This window comes from Mytilus galloprovincialis, chromosome 1 (genome assembly GCF_965363235.1).
Source record: "Mytilus galloprovincialis chromosome 1, xbMytGall1.hap1.1, whole genome shotgun sequence".
NCBI lineage: Eukaryota > Metazoa > Mollusca > Bivalvia > Mytilida > Mytilidae > Mytilus > Mytilus galloprovincialis.
Genome location: NC_134838.1, coordinates 44,478,499 through 44,494,441, shown reverse-complemented (window position 1 = coordinate 44,494,441; position 15,943 = coordinate 44,478,499). Strand labels below are relative to the sequence as shown.

General features: G+C 33.5%; 1 protein-coding gene across 1 annotated transcript; it reads left to right on the top strand.

Annotated features, from left to right (window-relative positions):
• Positions 1-275: 275 nt before the first annotated feature.
• Positions 276-10,183, top strand: LOC143061050 (uncharacterized). Its single transcript, XM_076233670.1, has 6 exons — positions 276-530; positions 1,328-1,732; positions 2,452-2,712; positions 3,876-4,034; positions 9,361-9,965; positions 10,175-10,183. The coding sequence occupies exons 1-6, from the start codon at positions 410-412 to the stop codon at positions 10,181-10,183; spliced, it is 1,560 nt and encodes a 519-aa protein (XP_076089785.1). The 5' UTR covers positions 276-409.
• The last annotated feature ends 5,760 nt before the right edge of the window (positions 10,184-15,943 follow it).

Below are 15,943 nucleotides of genomic sequence, written 5' to 3'. Positions count from 1 at the left end.
ATTTTTGTTTGAATTGCTGTTATATTTCTTTTGGTCCTGTCGGGCTTTCTTTGACGTATGATGTTTGCATTGTCCCCTTTCTTTATCACTAAAAAACATTGAAGTCTTCAACACTAGTTCATTTGTAACTTATTTTTCACATTGACATAATATCATGTTAGTGTATTAATCAACACAGCAAAAGCATATGCAACTGGAAACTAAAGTTTACCAAAGACCACAATGCCTAGATATTAAATTGAGATTTTTTTTCTTTTTAGGAGATATCAGTGTTCTAAGATTCATTTGTCATGAAATCAAAAGAAAAAAACTTTCTATATTTCTTTGCGACAGTTCTGGTAACACAGCGCTTCATTTGGCTACTAAACAAAAAACTAGGTATTACAACTGTAAGGTTGATGTTATAAAAATGCTTCTTGGAGCCGGAATCAATCCTCTTTTAAAAAACAATGACAAGAAAATTGCCTTCGAGTTGCTGCTTGAAGATGAAAAGAGATCTATACAGCTTCTTCAAAAATACAACCCACCAGGTAATAAAATATACAGCATTTTTAAGATAATATAAGGACGCAAGTAAAAAACACAGTTAGCTGTCAGTTTATTTTCAATTTATGAGTTTGACTGTCTATCTGGTTTCTTTCGTTCCTCTTTTACTTTGATATTGAAAGTGAAAATGAGAATGAAATATACATGTTTTAAAATATTGATTATGAAAACGTGGAAAGGCATTTTTGACAGGTATTAATCTTAGCATAAAAACAGCAGATAGTCTTTAACATACTTGCAAAGTATTAGTTATTAAAACAAAAAATGTCGAAGCAAAAATAAACGGACAAAGATTGAAGTTCAAGTAAATTTATGCACACTATTTTTCACCTAAGCTTTGCTCACTTCATGTTTTACAAGCAAGTCAAGGACATTAAATAGTGCGTGAAAATTACCGAAAGCGCAGTATTAAAAAAAAATATGTTCGTTTATAAATATATAAGGGCAACAGCAGTATACCGGTGTTCAAAAGTCATAAATCGATTGACGGAAAAAAATCGGGCTTGCGCACTAAAATCAAGGGAATCACATCAACAATGAGAGGAAAACAAAGGAACAACAGGAACACCAAAGTGCAACAAAAACAAACACCAACACACATTAAATCGAACTATTTGATACCAACTACCATATTCCTGACTTGGTACAGGACATCTTAAGAAATGATGATGGATTGAACATGGTTTAATGGCATGCCAAACCTCCCGCTTTATAACTTTTGCACATCATTAAATCTTCTTAAATGTAGTTAAAAGTCGAAAATCATTTACAGTAATTATAGTTACAGTATTACCATGCAGAAAAGAGAGAAGTGTTCAAGTAAAACAACAGATTAGTATGAAAGGTGATGTAACAAAGGAGAAAGACGAATCAAATATGAGAATTTTGGAAAGTACACCAAGAGAAAAACAAACTAATCAACTAGGAGCAAAGAAAAAAGAGAAAGTCGTCGACAAAACGAATTTAGAAAGAGAACATAACCAAACACATTTGCTGGAGGATAAATGTCATGGGTGTCGAGACAAGTTTATCAAATTTCAAAAGGCTATACTAGAGGATTCAACCACGTCTTTGGTGGAACTTTCAAGACTAATCAAATTAAAACACAAGGGCCCAATCCACAAAGAAATTACCGAAAACTCAATCAAACTTATAACCGATTTTCTTGCAGAATCAGAAGTGATTGGTAAGTCGAAATGATAGAACTTGGTATTCATTGGATTAGGCACATACTTTCAAACATATTCATCTCCTCAGTTTACATGCTCTATTTCAATTCTATGGTTTCAGTTTTTTAGTGTATCAAAATTACGAAGTTTACGAAAAGATTAAGTAGCAGCTGCTCAAGACAGGTTGACTGGTTGCAATGTTCTGTTCTAAACATTGGTATAGATCAATTAACGTGTACATTAAAACCGATAGCATATGTTTGAGTTATTCACTTGTCAATGAGTCTTTTGTTTTTGTTTATGATTTTTTTATGAAGCTGGCCTAAGGGAAGATTAGTTTTATAACTAATTGTGTAACCCTCTTAAGATAAAGTAGTGTTGTTGTTGTTGTTGTTATCAGAGTCAAGATGTGATTTCAAAGCTTATTATTTTATAATAATGTATTTTAACCATTTGTCAATGCATAGTAGTGGCTTTTAAAATCAGATTTTCTACGACAATATTCAAAGTTTGTATTTTGGGGTTGGGATAAAGATATCTAATCTATTACAAATACTTTGCTAAAAGAGACCTTAAACAAACAAAAAATGCAAATGATTTCCTGGAAAGAACTTATATACGATATCCAATAAAATTGAGAAAAGAATATAATACAGATACAGAATATATAAATCTATTAGTTTCATGTGTAAAAAAAAAAGAACAAAAAACTATGATATGAATATCAATATTTCAGATATTCCACCAGAATTATGCCGAATATCACAAAAACTATTCAATCGGATCATTGACGATTTAAAACATCAACAGAAATGGTTACCGGTTTGTAAACTTGCCGTGATACATTCAAAAGTTCACGGAGAAAACCAGTATTCTGGGTTTGCAGCTGGCATTCCACTGGATATAGTATTATATCATCTTACAGAGAATAATTTTTCACGAAAAGCTATAGAAATCATTGACTGGTTCTTTCATAATGGCGGAACAGTAGCAGACGGTAATTACCACTATTAAAGATTTGTTCTAAATACGCCTTTGAAAACAATGTCACAATCAGTAATATTTAATTTTGAACGACATAAGTCAGGTCTTTGATTTATTGGTTGATTGTGCATTTCCCGAAATATAGAAACTATATTTATGTTAAGGATTTACTTTAGTGAGCAACAGCAATTGTGCACGGTCCTTGTATCTTCTCAAATGCATGATTGAATTTGTCTATTCACATTATCTATTGCATGATACAGAATGACAATATCCCATTTATTTTGAATTGATAATTGTTAATTTAGGTCTTAGTGATATTCACAACAATATACTGGATAAACCAAGAACTAAACTTCGAAAAAGGCAACACGAGTTCAATAAAAAAAGCATCTTGGAATTATTACTAAAATAAGATGCTGTGCACAAAAAACTAATAAATGTAGTTCCTGTATCTTCTTCCAGATATGTCATCATTTCTTTGTGCCCTGAGTGTGGAGAAACATTTTCAATAAATATCAATTTTTTAATTTTTTTGTCAACAGTCGTAGTTATCATCAGCTCAGTAGTCAGTTTTTCGGTACTGATATGATTCATAACAAATCTGTTAAATCCTCCGTTGATAATGTTTTAAATTAAAAAAAAACTTAGGTTGCAACTCCCGCAGACAAAGTTGACCTTAGAGTAATTATGGTTATATAGCTCTTTAACTGTTTTGGTCCGTGTTCAATTGTGGCTTTCAAATATCCGGCTTTGAGCCTTCCTGGTGAAGGTAAATCCAGAAAAGCATTTCGTATGCATGCTATTAATATTGTGTTGTTTTCATTTTATGCCAAAAGTCATATCACATTAGCCAATTAAAAACATACAACTAAAAGTAAAAAGGGGAATCCTAGAGTAGCGAGTTTTATATCGTCAAACTAGTCAACATGAGCTATGTGAGTTTTAACCGTTTCACTTATCCTATGTTATGTTTCTTTGTTTGTTCCTAGTTATAAGCCTATAGTAGATAATTCTTAGAGTGTGCAGCCTCGTACGAACACGACACATACAATAGATACAAATTACACAATGCATTTAAAAAACTAATTTGAACAAGACAACAAATTTTAATATATCAGTCACTACATTTGATTGCATACATATATAAGTTTTGACGTTGATTATCTTTCTTAGGAGGCAGAAATTGTATTAAAATTTTTACTGAAAGGAAGCACTATCAGTTAATAGAAACTTTAGTCTGCATTAATGAATGCGACCCTCGACATTTAAGCATATACTCTGGCGATACACCGATCCATGCAGCCTTAGATATAGCTGTACAGATTGATCATGGTATTGTATAGTAAAATACATTTAACATAAAAAAAAAATTAAAAAGAGGTTAGCGATCTATATTTTTTTTTTTTACGTTTTTTTTCATAATTTTTTTATTGACAAAAGTCTTTTTCTTCATTAAGCATAATTAGAAGTCTAAATACTCTTACAATCCACAATTAGTTTTCTTCCAAAAAGAGAGGAGAAAGATTTAGGAGGAATATACAAACTCCTAAATGAAAAATAAACTGACAATGCCATGGACAAAAAACAAAAACAAAAAGACAAGCTATAGTATACAAAACAAAACATAGAAAACAAAAAAGACTGTGCAAAATAAACCCAATTAAAACAAGCTGGTGGTCTAAATTGTTCCCTAAAGATAAGTTAGCAGATACTGCTCCACAGGTGACTACAATAAATGAATGAAATAATTCCCCAAAAGAACTACTGTGTATTCATTATTATTCGTTGGATGCCAATTTTTGTAGATTTCGTGGGTACAAAACAATCATGAATTTAAATGTTCAACGAAATACAGCTTTCAATTAGGTTATATGCAGACGACTTGGCAGAACCACGAAATCACATATACACGAAAGACAAGTTTTCAGTAATACACGAAAATTGGTACCCACGAAAATCAATAAATCCACAGTATGATATCAAACTGCATTACTGCGATAGAGACATGTACCATATTTTATACGCAATTTGTTTGCAGCTGTTCAAATGGGTAAAACAAACATTGAAAGGAATTTCATGTATGTTCACAGAAAAGCTAAATTGAGAAATGATCAACTCGTAAATTATATCTTTGCTTGCTAGGAAAACTTTAATCCAATACTTTTAATTAAAAAAATGCTATTATAGATCCTCATATCATTCAAACTATTTAAACCTGTTTGCACTACTTTTTTGAGTATTCTGGTGTGATTTATTGATTCATTTTATTTATGATTATCAAAAATAATCAAAACCTTACTAGCGTACGCTCTACTTTTGTCAAAAGGGGAGCTAATGTGTTGTCTTTGAGACCCAAAAAGTGAAGCTTCAATATATTCTGAACATTATGACTATGTCATCGCTAGAAAACTTATAGTTATAAAGTATATGCATTTTAGTTCGGAAATGAGTTGATAACTTGACAGAAATTGACTAAAGTACAACGTTGAACTTGAATAAATTTGGTTCTGTTTGTGTTCTTTTGATTATATAGCGTATAAATAATGTTGTATATGTATAGTATTCTTATTTTTTTTGGTAAAGGTTGCTGGTGTTGGTAAAATTCAGAAAAGCGCTGAATTATTAAAATGTTATTTATATTTACGGGACCAACCGTTATAGTCCGGCGGCTACAAGCATATTTTAGACGAATTGTGCACATCCTGTTACAAGCATGAAATTTGGCATAGACCTTCCTCAACTATTACTCTTTTATTTCAGATAGGGAGGCGTTTGAAAAAATTGTCTCACTTCCGGTAAAATCCAAAATGGCGGACGTCATACTTAAATCAGCCCAATATCGAAGGCTAGCGTGTAAAAATGTGTTATTATCATGCTAATATCATAATATTTGGTACAGACCTTTGTTTTTTACTACTTTTGGATAAATTAAATAGATTAGATGTCTTCAGAAACCCCACTTTCGGTTAAAATCCAATATGGCTGACATTGTACTTAAATAAGCTTATTTTTTAGGGAGGGTAACTGAAATGTGTTTTAACGTATTGCTACTATCATTACATTGTGTATGAACCTTTCTTTGGTGTTTCTGATGGATACAATGCATAAGACATATGTCTTAAAAACCCTTTCTTCCGGGTTTATCCAAAATGGCGGACAGAGAAATATCAATTTTTTATTCAAATTTTCATTTTTTTCAATATGTAAAGAAATGATTTTATTTTGTGCTGGTCATTAAACTTTTGGCTTAAAGTTATCCTCAAAACCACTTATTCTAGCATGTTGTAAATATTTGGATATAAAGTTGACACTTCCGGTTAAAAATATGACGTAAATTTCAAAGATGAGTCCTCAATCTCTTCGATTTAGAGTTTTGGATAGATTGATTAAAACAAAATAAAATCACTATAGTACTAAAAATTATTTAAAATTATTACTATTTGGCCAAGAATACATGTTTATTCACAGTCACCATGACATGCACACATCGCAGTGCACGGGATACCTGATTTTCTACACTAAAAATGACCGCGGAATCCTTTCTTACATCCACAATGTATAAGCTTTTGACAAAATGATGAGGCCTCAAAAAGAGTTTTTCAAAAGTTATCCTCTTTGTCCCCGCCTGGAGTGGGTAGCATAAGAGCCAATCCCAAGCTCGTCTCCCTAAACACCTGCCTAAGTATATTGCATTATTTACATGCTGGAAAAGACTAGACCAAGTTGAGGGAATAGTCTCGAAAAGCCGTCCCTGTTGCGCAAATAGTTATTTTCTTGCTTCGTTAACCATGTTATACCCATCTGCTAAGTTTGTGCGATCTTACAGTAAAACCCCGGTGATTTAGTCTGATTAATTATCATTCTTTTTGTTAAAGTCACATCTTTAAATGCAATCAATGTCTCCCACATAGTCTTTTCCCCCCTTTCAAGGAAAGAGAGAACCATATCACAACAGGTAAAGACATGGATGACAATAAGTGTTTCAGATCACCCAGATCACTCATTGCCTAGTGCATTTGAAAGGCCATTGATAGATATTAATCCAAAGTCTTTTGCCCTCCCAAACACAACGTCTACCCCTATGTCACGGAATAGCGAAACAGTATTGACAACATCATCATTAACGACTGTTCGAATCATGACTCGTTTAAGTGCGTGTTTCACTGCATCAGACACATGCACCATGATTTTAGTGTCTGCCTCTAAATGTGAACTTGGTGCTGAACTTGAAATACATTACGTGGTGGATAAGATAGAATATCCTGACCATTTGTTGCTATAACTACCATACGCATCCAAGACTTCATCCACTCGTATTTCAGTTTCAAGGTATTTTATTTAGGTAAGGACATAATACCCAATCATCATACTCAGTAGGCCGCAATTCACAATCGGAGAGCTGATTTCCAACATTTACAAAGACTGTGGTATTGTTTCTCACATCTTAAAAAATTCTGCAAAAACACATATTTTCTTGCCTTGTTAACCTAATCTGTTTCTTTTTTTTTTTTATCTTCCAACAAAACCACGTATCGTTTTCAATGACATTAAACATCAAATCCATATGGTGATGTTGACTGGTCAATCATCATTCTAAATGCTATAGTCACATCTTCAAACTCCATTAATGTCACCAACGCAGTTCCTTTTCCAGCGAACGTGTTATCTTTTAATGCCTAGTGCATTTGAAAGGTCATTGATTGATATATATCTTATACTTTTCCCCTTCTAAATGCAAACCAAAGTTTGTCTGCCCTATGTCACGGAATAGCGAAACAGCAATGACATCAGTATCGACTGTTTGAGTCATGACTCAGTTAAGTCTATGTTTCACTGCATCAGACACATCTATCTTGATTCTAGTGTCAGTCTCTTCGTGTAAACATGGTACTAAACTTGAAACATCATCAAGTGGTGGATAACACTAAACATCCTGAGCATGTGTTGCTTCAACTACCTTGTACTCAAAATTGTATTGAGCAAGCTCCTGTGAATGAAAACTTAAAAGTTCTTTCTTACTGTCGTCATCTCTCAGAAAACTTTCCCATCTTTGAGGATGTTTTTAATCCTGGGTTCGTCTGTGTATTCCCTTTCCCCTAAATGTTGCCCTTGCTTCTTTTAGCAGCTTTAAAACTACCAGTATTTCGCTATTCCGTAACAAAGGGGCAGACGAACTATTGATTGTATTTGGGGAGGCAAAAATCTTTGGATTAATATCTATCAATGGCCTTTCAAATGCACTAGGCAATGAGTGATCACACACTTTTATTTCTGACCAATACCTTATGACGGGTTGTGATACTGTTCTCTCTTTGCTTGAAAAGGAAAAAAAAGACTGCGTGGGAGACATTAATGGTATTTGAAGATGTGACTTTAACATAAAGAATGATGATTGATCAGCCTAAATCACCGGGGTTGTACTGTACAAACTTATCAGATCTAACATGATTAACGAACCAAGAAAGTCAATTTTTGCACAAAAGGGAAATCTCATTTTAAGTGAGGCTATTCCCACGACTTGTTCTAGTCTTTTCAAGCATGTAAAACGTGTAATATACTAATGCAGGTGTTTAGTGAGACGAGCTTTGGATTGACTCTTATGCTACGTAGTCTTGTCACTAATGGATTGCGAAGGGACAAAGAGGGTCCCTTTAAAAAAAAACTTTCTGAGACCTCATCATTTTTTCAGAAGCTTGTACATTATGGATGTAAGAAAGGATGCCGCGGTTATTTTTAATGTGTAAAATCGGGTCTCCCGTGCACTGCCTTGTGTGCATGTGGTGGTGATTGTGAATAAGCATGTATTCTTGGCCAAATAGAAGTAGTTTTAAATATTTTTTAGTACTATAGTGATTTTATTTTGTTTAAATCAATCTATCCAAAACTCTACATCGAAGAAATAGATTGAGGACTCATCTTTAAAATTTACGTCATATTTTTACCGGAAGTGTCAACTTTATATCTTAGCATTTACAACATGCTAGAATAAGTGGTTTTGGGGATAACTTAAAGCCAAAAGTTTAATGACCAGCACAAAATAAAATCATTTTCTTTACATTTTGAAGAAAGTTGAAAATTTGAATAAAAAATTGATATTTCTCTGTCCGCCATTTTGGATACTTCCGGAAGTAAGGGTTTTTAAGACATATGTCTTATACATTGTCTCCATCAGAAGCACCAAAGAAAGGTTCATACACAATGTAATTATAGTAGCAATACGTTAAAACACATTTCAATTACCCTCCCTAAAAAATAAGCTTATTTAAGTACAATGTCCGCCATATTGGATTTTAACCGGAAGTGGGGTTTCTGAAGACATCTAATCTATTTAATTTATTCAAAAGTAGTAAAACACAAAGGTCTGTACCAAATATTATGATAGTAGCATGATAATAGGACATTTTTACACGCTAGCCTTCGATATTGGGCTGATTTAAGTATAATGTCCGCCATTTTGGATTTTACCGGAAGTGAGACATTTTTTTTCAAATGCCTCCCTATCTGAAATAAAAGAGTAATAGTTGAGGAAGGTCTATGCCAAATTTCATGCTTGTAACAGGATGTGCACAATTTTTTACAAAGCCGCCGGACTATTATGAATTATAATTATTAATGTAATAATGTATATGTATACACATTACTTTAATATTTCTTTCAGATGATTTATCAATTTTCAAGAAGTGTATGGAATTGTATGACAAAAATTCTATACGATATAGATATTTGAACCCTGAACGACGAGATGAAAATGGTGATACATTGTACCACTTAATTGCCAAACACAAGTTAAGCAAATCAACTCAGAAGTTGGCTGATATTCTACAAAAGAGGCAAATTCGGTATAAAATTCAAAACAAAGAAGGAAAATATCCTCATGATTATGTAAAAGTAGATGACCCACGGTCCAAAATCTTTCAGAAAGCCATTGAGTATGAAACCAACACTTTGAGGAAATCCCAAAAACTGTGTAAAACCATAGATATGCCTAAAACACAGAGCGCAAGTGTTGCGACAAATTTGAATACTGAAACTATAAGAACGAAATCAAATACCAGTGATTACAAAGAGATCAATACACCAAACGACAAGGAAGAAAATGACAAACCGGTAGTAGCTAAACTCGATATAAAAATTGAAGACGAACCAGAGATTAAAGAATCAAATCTCTCACAGATAAAACAGATGATAAAAAGTTTGGAGAATAAGCAAAAACCTAAAGCAGAAAAAGACGATAAGGATGGAACCGAGCACAACCTTTCACATGTAAGGCGGCAGTATATTGATCTTGACATCACATGGCTGCTAATAATCCATTGCACGTCCATTCATCTAAGCATTGTATCATAAAAACTCGATTACTTTTTCCTTAAATGATAATTTATATGTTTCGTCAAAAAGGTTTTAACTTTTTGACATTTGATTATTAAAAATTATTCAGATTAAATTTATGAATTTGATCAATAACACATTAGGCAAAATAAGCATAAGCATTTACAAGATGCACATATTTTACAACTTTGTTACAAATTACATAAATGTCAAAATAATTAATGCTAATTAATTGCACGGTTAAAATTGTTGATATTTCAGGAATCAGGTCACTCGTCAAGAAAAAAGTGAATTCAGATGATTCTCAATTTGATGTAAGTGCCTAAAAATAGTGTCTTTAAATATTTCAGTTTGTGTTCCTTACGAAATAAAGGGTATATAGCATTTGCACGTATTATTTCATTGGCTATACCAAACTTCCTTCCGGAAAATCTGTTGGGATTAACAAAATTCAGATACGTAGAAAGTATTGAGTATAAGGAAAGTTTGGCGTTCGCAAACATTTGAGATATAAACATTCAATATGTTTCTGTGACAAGTCAGTCGCCTTTAATTTGGTGATATTCATGCGTTTCTAGTATTTCTCGTTGGAATTATTTTACGTGTTGACATGTCGGGACCGTGGTGTATGTGTGATATTTTTTTATGACATGATAATTTTAAAGCTCCTTCGTTTGACGATTCTTATTGCCTATTCTTACATTTTTTACATTTATAGTAGATATAGTGAGACTGGTTATGCATGGCATTATTTTTTATATTGACTTCATTACGGATACAAAATTGTACTTATAGGAATTTAAACACTTCAAGTGATCCATTTAACAGTATTGACATGTAGGGATATACATAAGGGCATTGTGAGCATAAATCCTTATTTTCATGTAACATATGACTATTGTCTGAGATTATACATAAACTTCTTTTCTGCTTTTTTAGATCACCCGTGAAATGTTTCAAGATCCAGTATGGGAGATGGCATATACTTATGACTTTCGGAAGTGTATGAGGGACACTCATATCATGCCAGCTATTAAGAAAAGGATACAATAGTCCGGCGGCTTTGTAAAAAATTGTGCACATCCTGTTACAAGCATGAAATTTGGCATAGACCTTCCTCAACTATTACTCTTTTATTTCAGATAGGGAGGCATTTGAAAAAAAATGTCTCACTTCCGGTAAAATCCAAAATGGCGGACATTATACTTAAATCAGCCCAATATCGAAGGCTAGCGTGTAAAAATGTCCTATTATCATGCTACTATCATAATATTTGGTACAGACCTTTGTGTTTTACTACTTTTGAATAAATTAAATAGATTAGATGTCTTCAGAAACCCCACTTCCGGTTAAAATCCAATATGGCGGACATTGTACTTAAATAAGCTTATTTTTTAGGGAGGGTAATTGAAATGTGTTTTAACGTATTGCTACTATAATTACATTGTGTATGAACCTTTCTTTGGTGCTTCTGATGGAGACAATGTATAAGACATATGTCTTAAAAACCCTTACTTCCGGAAGTATCCAAAATGGCGGACAGAGAAATATCAATTTTTTATTCAAATTTTCAACTTTCTTCAAAATGTAAAGAAAATGATTTTATTTTGTGCTGGTCATTAAACTTTTGGCTTTAAGTTATCCCCAAAACCACTTATTCTAGCATGTTGTAAATGCTAAGATATAAAGTTGACACTTCCGGTAAAAATATGACGTAAATTTTAAAGATGAGTCCTCAATCTATTTCTTCGATGTAGAGTTTTGGATAGATTGATTTAAACAAAATAAAATCACTATAGTACTAAAAAATATTTAAAACTACTTCTATTTGGCCAAGAATACATGCTTATTCACAATCACCACCACATGCACACAAGGCAGTGCACGGGAGACCCGATTTTACACATTAAAAATAACCGCGGCATCCTTTCTTACATTCATAATGTACAAGCTTCTGAAAAAATGATGAGGTCTCAGAAAGTTTTTTTTTAAAGGGACCCTCTTTGTCCCTTCGCAATCCATTAGTGACAAGACTACGTAGCATAAGAGTCAATCCAAAGCTCGTCTCACTAAACACCTGCATTAGTATATTACACGTTTTACATGCTTGAAAAGACTAGAACAAGTCGTGGGAATAGCCTCACTTAAAATGAGATTTCCCTTTTGTGCAAAAATTGACTTTCTTGGTTCGTTAATCATGTTAGATCTGATAAGTTTGTACAGTACAACCCCGGTGATTTAGGCTGATCAATCATCATTCTTTATGTTAAAGTCACATCTTCAAATACCATTAATGTCTCCCACGCAGTCTTTTTTTTCCTTTTCAAGCAAAGAGAGAACAGTATCACAACCCGTCATAAGGTATTGGTCAGAAATAAAAGTGTGTGATCACTCATTGCCTAGTGCATTTGAAAGGCCATTGATAGATATTAATCCAAAGATTTTTGCCTCCCCAAATACAATCAATAGTTCGTCTGCCCCTTTGTTACGGAATAGCGAAATACTGGTAGTTTTAAAGCTGCTAAAAGAAGCAAGGGCAACATTTAGGGGAAAGGGAATACACAGACGAACCCAGGATTAAAAACATCCTCAAAGATGGGAAAGTTTTCTGAGAGATGACGACAGTAAGAAAGAACTTTTAAGTTTTCATTCACAGGAGCTTGCTCAATACAATTTTGAGTACAAGGTAGTTGAAGCAACACATGCTCAGGATGTTTAGTGTTATCCACCACTTGATGATGTTTCAAGTTTAGTACCATGTTTACACGAAGAGACTGACACTAGAATCAAGATAGATGTGTCTGATGCAGTGAAACATAGACTTAACTGAGTCATGACTCAAACAGTCGATACTGATGTCATTGCTGTTTCGCTATTCCGTGACATAGGGCAGACAAACTTTGGTTTGCATTTAGAAGGGGAAAAGTATAAGATATATATCAATCAATGACCTTTCAAATGCACTAGGCATTAAAAGATAACACGTTCGCTGGAAAAGGAACTGCGTTGGTGACATTAATGGAGTTTGAAGATGTGACTATAGCATTTAGAATGATGATTGACCAGTCAACATCACCATATGGATTTGATGTTTAATGTCATTGAAAACGATACGTGGTTTTGTTGGAAGATAAAAAAAAAAAAGAAACAGATTAGGTTAACAAGGCAAGAAAATATGTGTTTTTGCAGAATTTTTTAAGATGTGAGAAACAATACCACAGTCTTTGTAAATGTTGGAAATCAGCTCTCCGATTGTGAATTGCGGCCTACTGAGTATGATGATTGGGTATTATGTCCTTACCTAAATAAAATACCTTGAAACTGAAATACGAGTGGATGAAGTCTTGGATGCGTATGGTAGTTATAGCAACAAATGGTCAGGATATTCTATCTTATCCACCACGTAATGTATTTCAAGTTCAGCACCAAGTTCACATTTAGAGGCAGACACTAAAATCATGGTGCATGTGTCTGATGCAGTGAAACACGCACTTAAACGAGTCATGATTCGAACAGTCGTTAATGATGATGTTGTCAATACTGTTTCGCTATTCCGTGACATAGGGGTAGACGTTGTGTTTGGGAGGGCAAAAGACTTTGGATTAATATCTATCAATGGCCTTTCAAATGCACTAGGCAATGAGTGATCTGGGTGATCTGAAACACTTATTGTCATCCATGTCTTTACCTGTTGTGATATGGTTCTCTCTTTCCTTGAAAGGGGGGAAAAGACTATGTGGGAGACATTGATTGCATTTAAAGATGTGACTTTAACAAAAAGAATGATAATTAATCAGACTAAATCACCGGGGTTTTACTGTAAGATCGCACAAACTTAGCAGATGGGTATAACATGGTTAACGAAGCAAGAAAATAACTATTTGCGCAACAGGGACGGCTTTTCGAGACTATTCCCTCAACTTGGTCTAGTCTTTTCCAGCATGTAAATAATGCAATATACTTAGGCAGGTGTTTAGGGAGACGAGCTTGGGATTGGCTCTTATGCTACCCACTCCAGGCGGGGACAAAGAGGATAACTTTTGAAAAACTCTTTTTGAGGCCTCATCATTTTGTCAAAAGCTTATACATTGTGGATGTAAGAAAGGATTCCGCGGTCATTTTTAGTGTAGAAAATCAGGTATCCCGTGCACTGCGATGTGTGCATGTCATGGTGACTGTGAATAAACATGTATTCTTGGCCAAATAGTAATAATTTTAAATAATTTTTAGTACTATAGTGATTTTATTTTGTTTTAATCAATCTATCCAAAACTCTAAATCGAAGAGATTGAGGACTCATCTTTGAAATTTACGTCATATTTTTAACCGGAAGTGTCAACTTTATATCCAAATATTTACAACATGCTAGAATAAGTGGTTTTGAGGATAACTTTAAGCCAAAAGTTTAATGACCAGCACAAAATAAAATCATTTCTTTACATATTGAAAAAAATGAAAATTTGAATAAAAAATTGATATTTCTCTGTCCGCCATTTTGGATAAACCCGGAAGAAAGGGTTTTTAAGACATATGTCTTATGCATTGTATCCATCAGAAACACCAAAGAAAGGTTCATACACAATGTAATGATAGTAGCAATACGTTAAAACACATTTCAGTTACCCTCCCTAAAAAATAAGCTTATTTAAGTACAATGTCAGCCATATTGGATTTTAACCGAAAGTGGGGTTTCTGAAGACATCTAATCTATTTAATTTATCCAAAAGTAGTAAAAAACAAAGGTCTGTACCAAATATTATGATATTAGCATGATAATAACACATTTTTACACGCTAGCCTTCGATATTGGGCTGATTTAAGTATGACGTCCGCCATTTTGGATTTTACCGGAAGTGAGACAATTTTTTCAAACGCCTCCCTATCTGAAATAAAAGAGTAATAGTTGAGGAAGGTCTATGCCAAATTTCATGCTTGTAACAGGATGTGCACAATTCGTCTAAAATATGCTTGTAGCCGCCGGACTACATCTAATCTATTTAATTTATCCAAAAGTAGTAAAAAACAAAGGTCTGTACCAAATATTATGATATTAGCATGATAATAACACATTTTTACACGCTAGCCTTCGATATTGGGCTGATTTAAGTATGACGTCCGCCATTTTGGATTTTACCGGAAGTGAGACAATTTTTTCAAACGCCTCCCTATCTGAAATAAAAGAGTAATAGTTGAGGAAGGTCTATGCCAAATTTCATGCTTGTAACAGGATGTGCACAATTCGTCTAAAATATGCTTGTAGCCGCCGGACTACAAGAAACAATAAAGAGTCTTGTGTCTGGACAATGGACAAACGTTCTTTGTAAAAAAAATTACATACAAGTTCCAAACAAATTGACCTGTACGAGGCAAAACTTAGTAAAGGTAGCAGACTAATCTGGGAAGTTGCGATCGCATTTTCACCACGACTAACCAACGACAATAATCCTTTATACACCCAAGTAATTATACTTTGGGATGTTGTCATGGAACATAAAAATATACACAAGTCGGTGGAAAGAATTGTTAAGTGTTATGAAAAAGGATCAAAAAGTTTAATTAAGAAAAAATTACAAATTAATAAGAATGATTTCGATAATACTTCTGTGAAACATCCTAGTATTTATGAGCCTGCTTGTGAGGGAAGTGCTCCGTCACAAATAATAAATCTGTATCCTCCAGCAAATTCGAATGACAATGAATACACTACAATAAAGTTCTATACGTTTTCATCAAATGTTGCCTTTTCAATTTTACATGAACGTAATAGTCCAGTCAATCTAGCATAAATTTGACCCTAACCCCAAAGTAATTGCAACAGAAGGTTTTAAAGTTTTAATCTTTAGCATTATACCACAAATATACACAGAAAAAAGTCCCATAAAATCTAACTTGAGGAAGACTAAAAAATCTCC

Bases quoted from the DNA above. Each gene is read 5' to 3' on its own strand.
- LOC143061050 (XM_076233670.1), top strand. From the start codon at position 410: ATGCTTCTTGGAGCCGGAATCAATCCTCTTTTAAAAAACAATGACAAG. The intron at 531-1,327 runs GTAATAAAATAT...CAGTAATTATAG, and splicing joins TCAAAAATACAACCCACCAG to TTACAGTATTACCATGCAGA. The intron at 4,035-9,360 runs GTATTGTATAGT...TATTTCTTTCAG, and splicing joins AGCTGTACAGATTGATCATG to ATGATTTATCAATTTTCAAG.